We start from the raw sequence: 14,270 nt of genomic DNA, 5'->3' as shown, positions 1-14,270 counted from the left end.
GGTCCTCCCATGTTGCCCTATCTATGCTTTCGATTATCTTATTTTGGAAATCTATGCGCACATCCGGTTTCTGTAGGTTCTCAATTTTGATTCGCGTTTCTTCATGGTTGCAAATGGTTCCATCTTGACCAATTTTGTTCAAAATTCTTCTGTTTCTTGTTAAAAATTAATTTTCAATGAATATTGAACTATTCTGCTTTTTCTATTTTGTCTTTTTTTGTTAAAATTAATTTCTTTAATGGAAATTGAATTTATTTGTTGAGAAACTGACTTTACTGTTGTTTACAATTAACTTTTGCAATTGATAATGTAACTATGCCATTTTTGGTTGATAATTAATTTTTTTTCAACTAAAAATTCGTCTTTTTGCAAGAATATTAGGCTGTTTGTAAGTAAATTCATTTCTGTATTAAAAATGTCACTATTCGGTTGTAGATTCGATTGTTTTTTTTCAATCAAAATTAATTTTTTAAACTGAAAATTTAACTGTTCCATTTTTGGTTAAAAATTTATCTTTTTTTCTTGATAATTAATTTCTTTCGTTAAAAATCTAAGCATTTAGTTGAAAATATCAATTTTTTATTTAAAAACTTAACCAGCCTATTTTTGGTTAAATATGTATTTCTTTAGTTGAAAATTCATCGTATTCGGTAGTAAATTATTCTTCTTGTTTGAAAATTCATGTTTTTTTATCGGGTTGAAAATTAATTTTTTCAACTGCAAACTTAAGTATACATAAAAAAATTCAGTTAAAAATTTATTTTTATTTATATGAGGCCCTGAAGTCTTGTCTCCTATATATATTTACATACAGTAAATGATATTTTCCTCTGCACAATAAGTCTAATCATTCTGAGAGTAATTCGGGATTTTCAAAGCGGAATAAAATTCCGTAGCAGCTAGATCGTCATTTATTACGTCGGGAGAGCTCGGATTCGCGCTTGTCCATTTTCGGTTTTACACGAGGCTGGTCTTCGCAGCATGTAACAGAGCCGACTCACCGACACACTACGTTTGCATGAGTTTCTCCCAGATGGGAAAGTGGCGGGGGCCGAAAAATCTCACGTTCTGGACAGATTGGGCTTCAGTAGGGGAGCCCCACTGCTGCTCGGCTTTAGTTCTTGTCGCGCTGATTCGAGTGTCTCCCGCTTCGTGTGAACAGTCGGAAAGTCGTGAAGCATTTACACAGTTAGGCCGTCAGGTTAGAGTGCCTTACCGCAAAGCTCCTGCTTGGTCACGAATGAGTGACCACTGCATGCACCCCCGCAGCACGTTTTATTCCTATATTAAAAATTTATTTATTTTTTGAAAAATTATCTGTTTTAGTTGAAAATTCATCTTTTCTGGTTGAACATTAATTTTTTTTTAACTCACAACTTAATTATTTTAGATTTCCTTAACAATTTATCTTTTTTTGTACAAATTATTATTTTTCTTTTTTGAAAATTCAACTATTTCATTTGAAGATATTGCCTTAATGTAAAAATAAATATTATAATATAGAAAATAGTGCAACCGAACCATTCTTCATGTAATCGAATATTTTTTCTCGTCATCGAATAATTAATGACAAATAAAAGTTTTACTTCATGAAAACGATAAATTTATAGCCTAATAACAGCGTCCTTCTGTGCGATTAAAAAAAAAAACGTGTCATGCAAGTTCATGACTAATTGTTATATTGTATATAGATTGCCTATCAGTGTCGCGTGTTTATCGCTAAATACCAATATAATGTATCTGCGATAACATAATTACATTTTTAAACTTTACATTGTTACCTACTTTATTTTAAAAACAGTAGTTTTTTAAATTTTAGTTTGCATTTAAATATCAGATTCAATTCAATTCCATTGTAAATTTAGATTTTATTTGAATGCTTAAGATTTCAAGTTGAAAAAGAAAAATATCAATTTTTAAATGAGAAAGGTAATTTCTCAACAAAATAGTTGAATTTTTCAACAACAACAAAATTAATTTTTAACCAAGCAGTAGCATTTAAAACTGAAAAGAGAAATTTTCATCATGCAAAAGAAATGAATTTTTCACCAGTAATTTGATTTTCAACTTACAAAGACAAATTTTCAACCAGTTAGTCGAATTTTCCAACAAAAAAGAAATAACTTCAACTAAAACTTTTAGAAGACAGCTAAATTTTCAACAAAGCAGTTGAATTTTAAAACAAAAGAGATGAATTTTTGAGAAAATACAGTGAAACACTTCTATAGCGTCGATTTTGGGGCTGACGGTGGGTGGGAACTAACTCATAATAGCCCGCTCCGCTTTTGTTTTTTTTACCCCTGAGTGACAACCGCAGACCCCGCGCAGCTCCAATTACGCCCACCTGTGGCGCGGTGTCAATTCTCGGAAGGACTATAGAAGGGAAGGCTATTTAAGGGTTTCACTGTACTTGCATTTTTACCCACCTAGTTAAAATTGAAACCTAAAACGATGAATTTTAAGCCAAATGTTTAAATTTTAAACTAAAAAATTGTATTATCTTCGAAACAGTTGCATTTGCTACTAAATAAGTGAACTTTCAAGCAAAAGGGACATATTTTTATCAAAACAGTTGCATTGTCTACCAGGTGGAATTTTCAAAAAAGAGATACATTTCCAACTAAAGAGAGGAATTTTCAACGGATGTGATGAATCTTCAACAGATAAATGAATTTTTAACAAAAAAGATCAAAGTTCAACTTTTAAAACTAAAAAGACAAATTCTATAGAAAACAGTTAAATTTTTTATCGGAATATATAAATTTTATACTAGAATGTAAATTTTTAAATAGATAGTTGAATTTTAAACTAAAACATTCAATTTACAGCCAAAAATAGAATAGTTTCGATTGCAATATTAAAATTTTTAACCAAGAATATTAATTTTCTATTAAAAAAGAAAAATTCCCCAAAAAATATATGAATTTTCAAATTAAACGTATGTTTAATAAAGTAGTACAACTTTCAATACAGTATTTTCATTTTCTACAAAAAAGATGAATTCTCAATTTTAAACCAAAAATATAACAGTTAAATTTTCAGTGGAAAAGATGAATTTTCAACCAAAACACTTTGGTTTGAATCAAAAAGTTTTAAAAAATCGTCAACGAAAAATAGTTTGTGAAATGAAATCAATAATTTTCATTTTTCAAGCATTTCAAAAAATTGTTATGTAATACATTTTTTAAAGATATGATAATTCGAAAATTGGCGTTAAAAATACCGATTTTTCACTCACAAAAAATAACACTTTTAAAACCTGACTTCGGTATTCAAATACGAAGCCAAGAAACTAATCTCGATCAGAGAAAATTAGTCCCACCGTGCACAGAATATTAAATCTTAAAAATGAATGTGGTTTTGAATGCATGTTAACATAGTTTAAATTTATTACATAGTTTGAAGTTTGAACTATGATAACATCAGTAGATGTCCGGACGACATTTAAGGTAAAAAATGTTATAGAAAAAAGGGGCATCCTTGTACCTTGAAACATGAATATTTAATTAAAATATATTAGATGGTTCATAGTGCAAGTCAATGCATTCAAATACGAATATTACGAGTAATTAATTAGATTTTCAAATAAGGAAATAAGCCTAAAATTGTATCGACAATTTTGGTACAATTTTTATTTTTGATTTATTTTCTTACACTTGATATTATTACAAAATGCTAATTAAATCGATTATCTAGGAATCTCCCATTTTCTTATTAAAATATTAATAAATAATAATTAAAATATGTATAAGGTTTATTTTGTGAGATGAATTTAATTTAATTCTTTGGACCTTTTGCATTTGGGCCTCATGATTTTTGACTTTATATTTTTGGGTCCTATATTTTAAAACCTAATGATTTTCTGAGGTTACGACTTTGACCTTGACGCTTTATGCTTTGGTTTTAGGTCTTACGGATTGGGAATTACATTTTGTTTGTGAAAGTTTGGGGCATTATTTTTGGGCCTTATATTCATGAGATTAATATTTTATTTATATTTTGACCTGCGCTTTTGAAATTAATGTGTTTAGGAAACAATTTAGATATTCAATAAGCTTCCACCTATTTCCACGGCCTTGAAACGTATATGTTCCCGGATTTCAAGCCTTCCCGGTAATAAGCGTTGAATAGAGAAAAATTAATATTTTCATATTTCAGCGTAAAAGTGTAGATTATTCTATTATTTTGAATGCGCGATTTTTTCATTTGTCTAAAATGTTATTATAAGAATAGGATATCTCAAAAACTAATTTATTTCTATTTCCCTAACGGCCGCCACACAGGTTCCTATTCCCCAAAAGAGAACGTGTTTTAATTCCTTCTAATTGTACCGACAGACAAACACACAGAGATATCTATTCTACTCCCCAAGTGTTCATAATTTGAAATTATTTAATTTCTTCTAATCAGTTTACAAAGTATGTGTAATAAATTGTTTTAATTCCTTCATGTGGAATTTAAGTTTTGAAAATTTAAATCAATTCAACTCCGTCTCTCTAGAGTTAAAATTATTTTAATTCAAACATTTAAACAGATTTCTTCGGTGCATTTTTAAGACATTTAAATAAATTATTAAAATGTAAATAAATATAATTTGAATATTTTTCGAATTTAATTTTTCTGAATTCAACTCTTATTGCCGAGTTGTGGGGCTTCTATCACGAGTTAGCAGGTTCTCTGTACCAAGCGACGTTAAATGACTGCCCCAGCTAGAGTTCTGAGCCGGTTATATTACTTTGAGAACGGTAACGAGAATATTATCGAGGATATAACTAAGAAATAAATTCTCTGAGAATTTATGAGAATTTAAAAATTTATTTTAATCAATAAAAAATTGCATTTTTTCGTCAACTTGGTACGATTTTGCAATCTTGAAAACATATTCTAAGTATATAATAAGCATCAGCTCCGGTATTTGAAATGGAAAACACTTGCCAAGAAAGTATGGCTATTAATCGTGCCAGATGAATCTGAATGCATATTATAGATTATGTTAGTGCTGAACCTGCTAAACCTGTGACAATTTTTAGTTGTTATAAACCAAATATTTTATCATAAAATATGTATTTAAAATCTTATTTTTGTTAAGTGTGCACAGAACGTGCATCACCTTTTAAGCATGTGATTAAAAGAAAAAGATTTAGTTAAAATTTAGAAATAAAATAAATTTTTTAGCGTAAAGCTAAGATTAAAATAATAGTTTAATGAATAAATAGCAGGATGAAATGTTTTACACTTTATATATATAAACCTGACTGTTTAAAAAATAAGTAGCACTTGGTATTTATTAATGTTATTATTTAAGGCTATATAACTCGGTTATATGACCAGAACTTAAATTCTGGGAAATTTAAGAACTCTATGTCCAGCCTTGTATCGATGCGCCTTTTGTAAGCAACTTTTTTAACTGCAAATGTAGCTAAAAAGCGCGGGTCGATTTAAAATCAATAAATAACACCAATAATAATTCAGATAAATACACCCGACTCTTGATGTAGTAATTCCTAAAACAGCTAGCACACGCAGTTTCTCAACTCAAGGGGCGAGTGATGGTTGGGGCTCTTGTTTGAAGCGGAAAGGCGCAGTACACGGGTACTCACATGTGGAGATTCCGCATTATTATGCAAATCAATCGGCCCTCTTGTGAGTTCTGGAGGGCTTCGTAGCTCTGCAGACCATCGTGGGAGCTATGGTTCGGGGTTAGATTCTGGTTCTTGAAGGTTCTGGTGGCTTTCACGGAAGGCCTTGGAGGTCTTCATAGAGGCTCTAGAGAGCTTCGTGGAATGCTCTGGAGACCCTCGTGGGAGGTTCTTCACGCTCTCGCAGGAGAAACTTCTGGTTTTGATTCTGGTTCTTGAAGTTTGTGCAGGCTCTCGCGATAGGCTCTAGACTTCCTCATATAATCTCTGAAGACCCTCATGGGAGATTCTTAAGGCTCTCTCAGAGAAGCCATCATGTAATTTTTTAAGAGCTTTCGTGGTTCTGGAGATCAACGTGGGAGCTATGGTTCTGGGTTTGATTCTGGTTCTTAAAGGTTTTGGAGGCTATCACGGGAGGGTCTTGAGATCCTGATAGAGGCACTGGAGACCCTCATAGGAGATTTTTAAGGCTCTCGCGGGAGCTCTGGAGGGCTTTTGTGGCTCTGAAGATCATCGTGGGAGCTATAGTTCTGGTTTTGATTCTGGTTCTTGAAGATTCTGGAGGCTGTCCCTGGAGGGTCTGGAGACCTCCGTGAAAGGCTCTGAAGATCCTAATGGGAAATTCTTAAGGCTCTCGCGGGAGGCCCAAAATGACAGCTATGGTTCTGATTTTGATTCTGGTTCTTGAAGATTTTGGAGGCTCTCGCTGGAGGCCTCCAGACCCTCCAATGGAGGGTCTGGAGACCCTCATGAGAGGCTCATAATGCTCACGCGGGAGGCCCTCGTGGGAGTTCTGGGAGGCCTTTGTGCCCCTGGAGATCATTTCTGGAGCTGTGGTTCTGATTTTGATTCTGGTTCTCTAAGGTTCTGGAAGCTCTGGAGGTGTTCATGAAAGGCTCTGGAGACCCTAATGGGAGGCCCTATAGCTTAAATAACCAGTCGCCAGAGTGCGCAATCTGTTCGGGTACGAGTTCTGCGGAAATGTAAATGTAATAATTCAAAAATATCCTTTGTTATACAAATGATTATTAAAAGTTTATAGCTCTTCTGCAAAATAAAGTAAAAGATTATGTCATTCATTTTGAAGAAAAAAATTAATATTTTAATTACTGGTCACCTTTTCTTGCGTAGTTCTGTAGTTTACAAACATGACACTATTGTCTATTAAAAAAATTCAAATTACGTGTTTTAATAACATTCTCCGTTTTAAAGTTCTGACAAAAAAATGAAAATTTTCTGCTAATAGAAAAGGAATTTTTAACAAAATTTTTTAAAATATTTTTTTCAGTTTGGATCTGTTTTTTTTTTAAGAGTGAACCTCTCTTTAAAAAAAGGTCAAAATTGGTGAAAAATCTATATGTTTATAAATATTTTATTTATATTATTGAACAAATAATTAAAATGGATTTTAGTATACTTTATTCGAAAAGTTTCGAAAGATTTTGAACTGAATTTTCAACTAGTGTAATGAATCTTCAACAAAACATATTACTGTATAACAAAGTAGTATAACTTTGAACCAAAAAATATTAATTTTCAATGAAAAATTGAATATTGGATATACCAAACAAAAAAGATTTTAATATTAAATAAAAAATAGTTTAATTTAAACAGAAGAGACAAATGTTCAATGAAATACTACATTTTTAAAATCGGAAATTAATTTTCAATTTAAAAAAAAAATAATTCCATAATGTAGTTGAATTTTCATCGAAATAAATGAATTTGCTACTAAAAAAATTTGTAAAAAACTTAAATAGTTCAGTTTTTAGTTTAAAAAATAATTTTAAACCAAAAAAAGAAAGCTGGAACAAAATATTTAAATTTTCAATTAAAAATAATAAACTTTCCAACAAAAAATATGTACTTTCAAACAATAAGATAAATTTTCTATGCCAAAAAGTCAAGTTTTCAATTAAAAATTCATCTTTAACAAAGAATATATTTTTAACAAATTAGTTAAATTTTTAACCGATGAAATGAATTTTCGACCACAATACTTGAATTTGCATTCAAGAAAAATAATTTTCTAACCAAAAATCAATTTTCAAACACATAGTTGCATTTTAAACTAAAGCGATCAATTTCCAACAATAGAAAAACGAATTTAAAAAACAAATGTGTTCAAATTTCAACCTAGAAATGATTTTAAAACCAAAAATATTAATTTTCAACCAAAAGAGACGAATTTTCATTCAAATATATGAATCAAGAAACAACGTAAAATGTAATAGTTGTTTCAATAAATAGAATTTTTAATTAAAAGCTATTGCTTTTAACCAAAAAGGACGAATTTTTAACAAAGCTTGTAATTTTTTTAATTAAAAAGATCAGCTTTTGATACGAAAATAAAACAATAATGTTATGTTTGTGAAATCTAGAACTATGCAAGAAAAACTTACCTGAAATATTACATTTTTTCTTTTCAAACTGAATAACTAACCCTTTGACTCTATTTCACGAATGAACTATAAACTTTTGTTAATAATTTGTATAAAAAAAGCTATTATTCATGTATTAAATTTCAATTTTCGCAGAACTTGGACCCAAACAGATCGCGCACTCTGGTTCACTCCCCCATTAAAAGCCATTATTTGTAGACCTGGTTTTGAAAGATTCTACATTTTTACATTACGACTTAAATTTAAGATGACCATATTCAAGTTTCAGTTTATATTAAATCGCAAATCTTGCAAGTTGCTTTGGGCCTTTACGCAAAACGAACGTTAGACTTCTTCCTCGAAAGAACCCGTTTTAATATTTTCCTCCGGTTCGGTGAGTTTTTCCGTTAGCCACATTTTTTTTTATTGATTGCAGTATATTTACGCGAAAACGGCAGAAGATACACTAAAATTTTGAGGAACAATATTGTTAGCCTAAGTTGTATGTACGAATTCGCTTTTGATGACTTTACTCTAGGACGCGTATTTTTTGTTTTTATTTTGAAATTCAATAAAATTGAATCTAAACAAATGAAATTTTTGAAAAAAACGACACAATGAGCAATAAAATGTTTAATACTAAAATTGTTCGCCTCAACTAAATCTACAAATTTTCTTCGACGATTTTTTGATAAGACGCGCCCTTTTTTAATTAAAAAAAGAATAAAGACTAATGCAACATAAGGAACAAATATTAAAGTAATGGTGGAAAATAAAATTTCTACTTTATTTTACAATATCTGAATAAACAGTTTCGGACGGAACTACAGAAATTAATATAGTATACATATAATGTAATATAATTGAGGATAATATAAAATAAATTCGTTAAAGCCGAAGGAGCTTTAACAAAAGAGAATTCACAATTGCCAAATTACATTTGTCGACAGGTTAAATGTGCCCGCTCACATTCGTTTGAACAATTGTTTATTCATTGATTAAAAACGGTACACGGTTTATTTTTAAGAATAACATGTGGCTTTTGATACAAAAAAAAGTGGGGGTTTTTTAAAGACCATAATTTATGGGCTATTGGTGATAGACAATTTTTTTTATTTTACGCCGAATTTTACCTACTTGCATTTTGACAAGAACACTTTTTACTTGTTAATGCACGGGAAAGTAACAATCCATTAACATATGATATTGTGCGTTTACAAAAAAAAAATCTCAAATTAAGTACAGCGAAACTCGGAGACTATGGCGGTTTTGGGGCTGGAAGTGGTGGGGAACAAACCAAAGAGAGTGCCGCTCCGGATGTAAATGCTTTTGTTTGCTCACGCCTGAGTGAACACGGCAACTCCCAGAAGCTCTTTTTACTACTACCTGTGGCGAGGCGTCAATTCTCCGAAGCGATATATCCGAGGGCGTTATATCCGTGTTTAACTGTACTTAAGAGAAAAATTTTAGCTTTCAAGCATTACCGGATTGACCTCATTTTTCTGACCCGACTATTGCTGTGTTTGCAAATACTTAGCACACATGCGATAAATTTGTGTTTATGCGAAAAAGTTTTCAGCGATTGCTCTTTTTTTCTAACGGATCTTCTTTCTTTTGAAAACTTGTTATTTGTGAATCTTTTCCTCTTATTGCTAACTTGATTTTATTTACTTTTTACTTTTTTATTGTCAAATATTAAATTTGTATAAAGAACAAGCACATCTGAAAATAATAGTGATACATTTTAGATTTTTGAAATCTCAATTACACATTAAAAATAATTTTACCCCTCATCATCAGAATTGACTAGAAACGGGACTAAAAAATAAAATAGTAAAATATTAAATGATTTATTGTTACTAAATTAATTATTAGCATTTGCAACTGTAATGTAAAAGCAATATAATTTAACTTAATCTAATAAAAACACTCTTTTCAGTTCCAGGCTCAGAGTCGAAGGTTGCGAAATGAACTGAAAAAACTGAAGTATGGCTGTCTGCAAATCATCAATCATTAATTGGACCACTTAATCAATAAGGATACCTGCAGTAAAAATAAACGTGACCTCAATATTTTGACTAAAAAGATAAATCAAAACTCCTTCAGTGGTTGGCTTCTACTAGTTGTACTGGGACTTGGTTTGACAGTAAGGTTCATCCGTTCTCAAAAAAATGTATCAGCGATCAGTTCTTCTTAGCGTTCCAAAATCCCAATCGATTGACATAGAATTCAAAGATCTCGACTACACGGTCCAGGTTGGATTTCGAGGGCCGAAAAAGCAGATCCTTAAAGAAATTAGTGGATCCTTTAAATCAGGAGAATTATCAGCAATCATGGGTCCCTCAGGGTCAGGCAAATCATCCCTTCTCAATATCCTAACAGGTCTCGAGAGGAAAAACGTTAAAGGGAAAGTCTCCTACATCCACGGAAAGGTCGAAAAATCTTGGAACGTCTACAAAAAACAGGCTTGTTACATCCTACAAGATGACCAACTAAATCCCCTTTTCTCTGTCAACGAAGTCATGAGAATGGCAGCAGATTTAAAACTCGGTCACAGTTTAAACTCCAAGGGAAAACAAATGGTCATAGATGATGTCCTCGAAACACTTGATTTGCTGAGGACAAAGGATACTAGATGTGATAAGCTTAGTGGAGGACAAAGGAAAAGGCTCAGCATTGCCCTCGAGTTGGTTGACAATCCTCCAGTTGTATTTCTAGATGAACCAACAACAGGGTTGGACTCCCTGTCATCAATACAATGTGTCTTCATGTTGAAAAGCTTGGCAAGGTCAGGCAGAACAATTGTTTGTACAATCCACCAACCCAGTGCTGCAATCTATGACATGTTCGACCATGTCTACATGTTAGCAGATGGTCGTTGTATGTACCAAGGTGCTGCTTTCAACACAGTTTCGTATTTCGGAACGTTGGGTCTACATTGTCCACAATACCACAACCCGGCAGACTATGCGATTGAAGTAGTTTCTGGGGAACACGGTGATTTCAGCCATCACCTTTCAGCGGCATCAGAAGACTCCTCCTGGAGGTCTTCAGGTCCTCTCAAAAGTGATAAATTTAACGGGATCAGCAGGACACACAGTCAAGAAGGAAAGACAACTGTTCTCATTACTTCTCCATCAGAGTTCACCAAATTCTTGGTCCTTGTAAGAAGATGTACTATTCAGCTTTATAGGGATTGGACCGTCACTCATCTGAAACTTCTGCTTCACTTTTTAGTTGGTGCACTTTTGGGTGCCCTTTTCACTGATTCTGGGTCGGATGGATCCAAAACTATTAGCAATATTGGATTCCTAATTGCAACTTCAGTTTATCTTTGCTACACTAGCATGATGCCAGCAGTTCTCAAGTTTCCCTCAGAGCTTCCTGTTCTGAGGAAGGAACATTTTAATAATTGGTACAAACTGAGGACCTACTATGCAGCTTTTATCATCACCAATACACCAGTCCAGATGGTCTTTGCAATAGTGTATTCATCTATTTCCTATTATTTGAGCAGCCAACCCATGGAGTGGTTCAGATTCTTGATGTTTGCTAGTAGTGCTATTTTGACGACTCTTATTGCTGAGAGTTTTGGACTTGTTTTGGGAACGACAGTAAATCCAGTTAATGGAACATTCTTGGGAGCGATTTCAGTTTGTGCAATGCTGATTTTTGCTGGATTTTTGGTTTTATATACTCATATGACTCCATTTTGGTACATGGTGAGCTACTTGAGTTATTTGAGGTATTCGATGGAAGCAATGGTCTCTGCACTTTATGGATATGGAAGGGAGACTATGTTTTGTCCAGATACATATTGCCACTACAGGATTCCTCAGACGCTAATTAATGAACTGGGAATGAAAGGAGACGGTTTTTGGTTCGATATGGCTATGTTGACGATCAACACTGTCGTTCTTCAGTCTATTGCTTACTGTACCCTCAAGAGAAAGCTCAACAGATTTTGAAAACATTCAGGTAATTTAAGTTTACTAGTCCAATCTAGTACTGTTTTTAGAACCAAATGTTTGATGCCGAATTTCATTTTTTTTTTCGATAAAACACTTTATTTTAGGATTCTTATAAATAAACAAGATTGCATTGATAATACGGACATCTGCCCACAATCTTTGTTTGGAATAAACTAGAATGACTTTATGAGACTTGCCAAATTTGAATTCTTAGGTATCGCCCACGAACTGTGTTACCATTGGGGGGGGGGGGGTCCATAAGCCTTAGGTTGATTACGGGGGGGGGGGTTAAGATAACTCTACATGTATATTACTTTAGGGACTGTACTTAAATTACGTAACAGCTCAGGGGGGGGGCGACACTGTGTAAATATGTTACAGATTCATTATTAAAGAGAGTAGAGGGGTTTGGAGACGGCCGATAATGCGTCACGTAATTTAAGGACGGCCCCTTAGTGACCTTTTAGAATTTAGAGACATTTTTCTAAAAGTACACATGGTAATGTTTTTAGTACACTTCCAGATCGTGTTTTTGGTAGAAAATTAATCTTTTTGTTTAAAAATTCTTTTTTTGGTAGTAAATTAATATTTTTGTTGAAAAATTCATGTTCTTTAGTTGGAACTGTAACTTGTTGGTAGAGACTTTTGAATTTTGATAAAAAATTAAACTTTTTGTAGTAAATTAATCTTTTTGTTTAAAAAAACTTGTTTTTTAGTTTAAAAATTCAACTTTTTGGTGCAGATTTCTTGATTTTTTTAAAAATACTTTTTTTCGGAAGAAAATTGATCTTTTTATTTAAAATTTTAATAGCTAGATTTTAAAGCAGAACTATTTTCTTAAAAATTAAAATGAAATTTTATTCCTTTTTTCGTGAAAATGCACCTTTTTATTTTAGAATTCTTGAATCTTATTGAAAAATCATCTTTATTGGTAGTAAATTAATATTTTTGTTTAAAAATTCATCTTTTTCAGTTATTCTTTTTAATTAAAAATTTAACGACTAGATTTTCAAGTTGAATTACTTTCATAAAAATAAAAAATAAATACTTTATTTCTTAGAAATTCTACTTTTTCGTTAAGAATGCTTGTATTTTATTGAAAATTCGTCTCTTTTGATGGTAAATTAATCTTTGTTTATAAATTCATCTTTTTTAGTTAAAAATTTAACTTTCCAGTTGAGAATTCTTGAATTTTGTTAAAAATGTAACAACTAGGTTTTAAATTTGAACTAGTTTCTTAAAAATTTAAAAAAAACTTTATTTTTTCTTATAAATTCAACTTTTTGATTGAGAATTCTTGAATTTTATTGAAAATTTTTTTTTGTAGTAAATCATTCTTTTTGTTTAAAAAATTATCATTTTTAGTTTAAAATTCAGCTTTCTGGTTGAGAATTCTTGAATTTGGTTAAAAATTCGTGTTTTTTGGTAAGAAATCACTTTTTTTTGTTAAAAATTTAATAATTAGGTTTTAAAGTTGAACTAATTTCTTAAAAATTAAAAAAAAATTATTCATTTTCAGAAATTCATCTCTTTGATTAAGAATTCTTGAATTCTATTGAAAATTCGTCTTTTTTGGTAAAAAATTAATATTTTTGTTTACAAATTCATCGTTATTAGTTGAAACTTCAACTTTATGGTTGAGAACTCTTGAACGTTAATTAAAATTCTTCTTCTTTTTTTTTGTTCAGAATTCTTAAATTTTCTTGAGAATACTTTTTTCGGTAGAAAATTAATCTTTCTGTTTGAAAATTCATTTTCAATGTTAAAAATTTAACATCTAGGTTTAAAAGTTGAACGACAGTCTTAAAAATTAAAACAAAACACTTTTTCTTTCTTGAAAATTCAACTTCTTAATTGAGTATTCTTGGATTTCATTGAAAATTCGTCTTTTTTGGTTGTAAATTAATCTTTTTGTTTAAAAATTCAACTTTTTGATTGAGAATTCTTCAATATGGTTTCAACTTTTGGGTTTAGAGTTCTTGTATTTTGTTGGAAACTCGCTTTTTTGGTATAAAATTAAGTGTATAAAATTAAGTGTATAAAATGAAGTTTTTTAAAAAAATTGCATATTTTCTCTTTGATAATTCAACTATTTTGTATAGAAAATCCGTCATTTTGTCTTGGAATTTCAATAACTGAATAAGAAATTTTCAATTAAAAGTTGAAATATTCCATTTTTGGTTAAAAATTTACGTTTATTAGTTAAAAAATTCAATAATACCCGGATTAACTGTCACATAACTATCAATTATGCACATTTCACCCCCCCCCCCCCCCAA

At 31.2% G+C, this 14,270-nt stretch overlaps 1 protein-coding gene across 2 annotated transcripts in view; it reads left to right on the top strand.

Annotated features, from left to right (window-relative positions):
* Nucleotides 1-14,270, top strand: part of LOC117169335 (ATP-binding cassette sub-family G member 1) — an 80,194-nt gene that overhangs the window by 58,721 nt on the left and 7,203 nt on the right. The window contains exons 1-2 of one of the 2 annotated variants that reach the window (XM_033355681.1): nucleotides 1,102-1,201; nucleotides 9,960-11,998. In XM_033355681.1, the coding sequence (XP_033211572.1) occupies nucleotides 10,192-11,988 (1,797 nt within the window). In that variant the 5' untranslated portion in view covers nucleotides 1,102-1,201; nucleotides 9,960-10,191 and the 3' untranslated portion in view covers nucleotides 11,989-11,998. Of the gene's footprint in view, nucleotides 1-1,101; nucleotides 1,202-9,959; nucleotides 11,999-14,270 lie in introns of those variants that run through there. The other variant, XM_033355674.1, reaches the window with a different exon arrangement.

This window comes from Belonocnema kinseyi, chromosome 1, assembly GCF_010883055.1.
Source record: "Belonocnema kinseyi isolate 2016_QV_RU_SX_M_011 chromosome 1, B_treatae_v1, whole genome shotgun sequence".
In the NCBI taxonomy this organism is placed as follows: Eukaryota; Metazoa; Arthropoda; class Insecta; order Hymenoptera; family Cynipidae; genus Belonocnema; species Belonocnema kinseyi.
The sequence above is the reverse complement of the archived record's forward strand: the minus strand, read 5'-3'. Positions and strand labels throughout refer to the sequence as shown.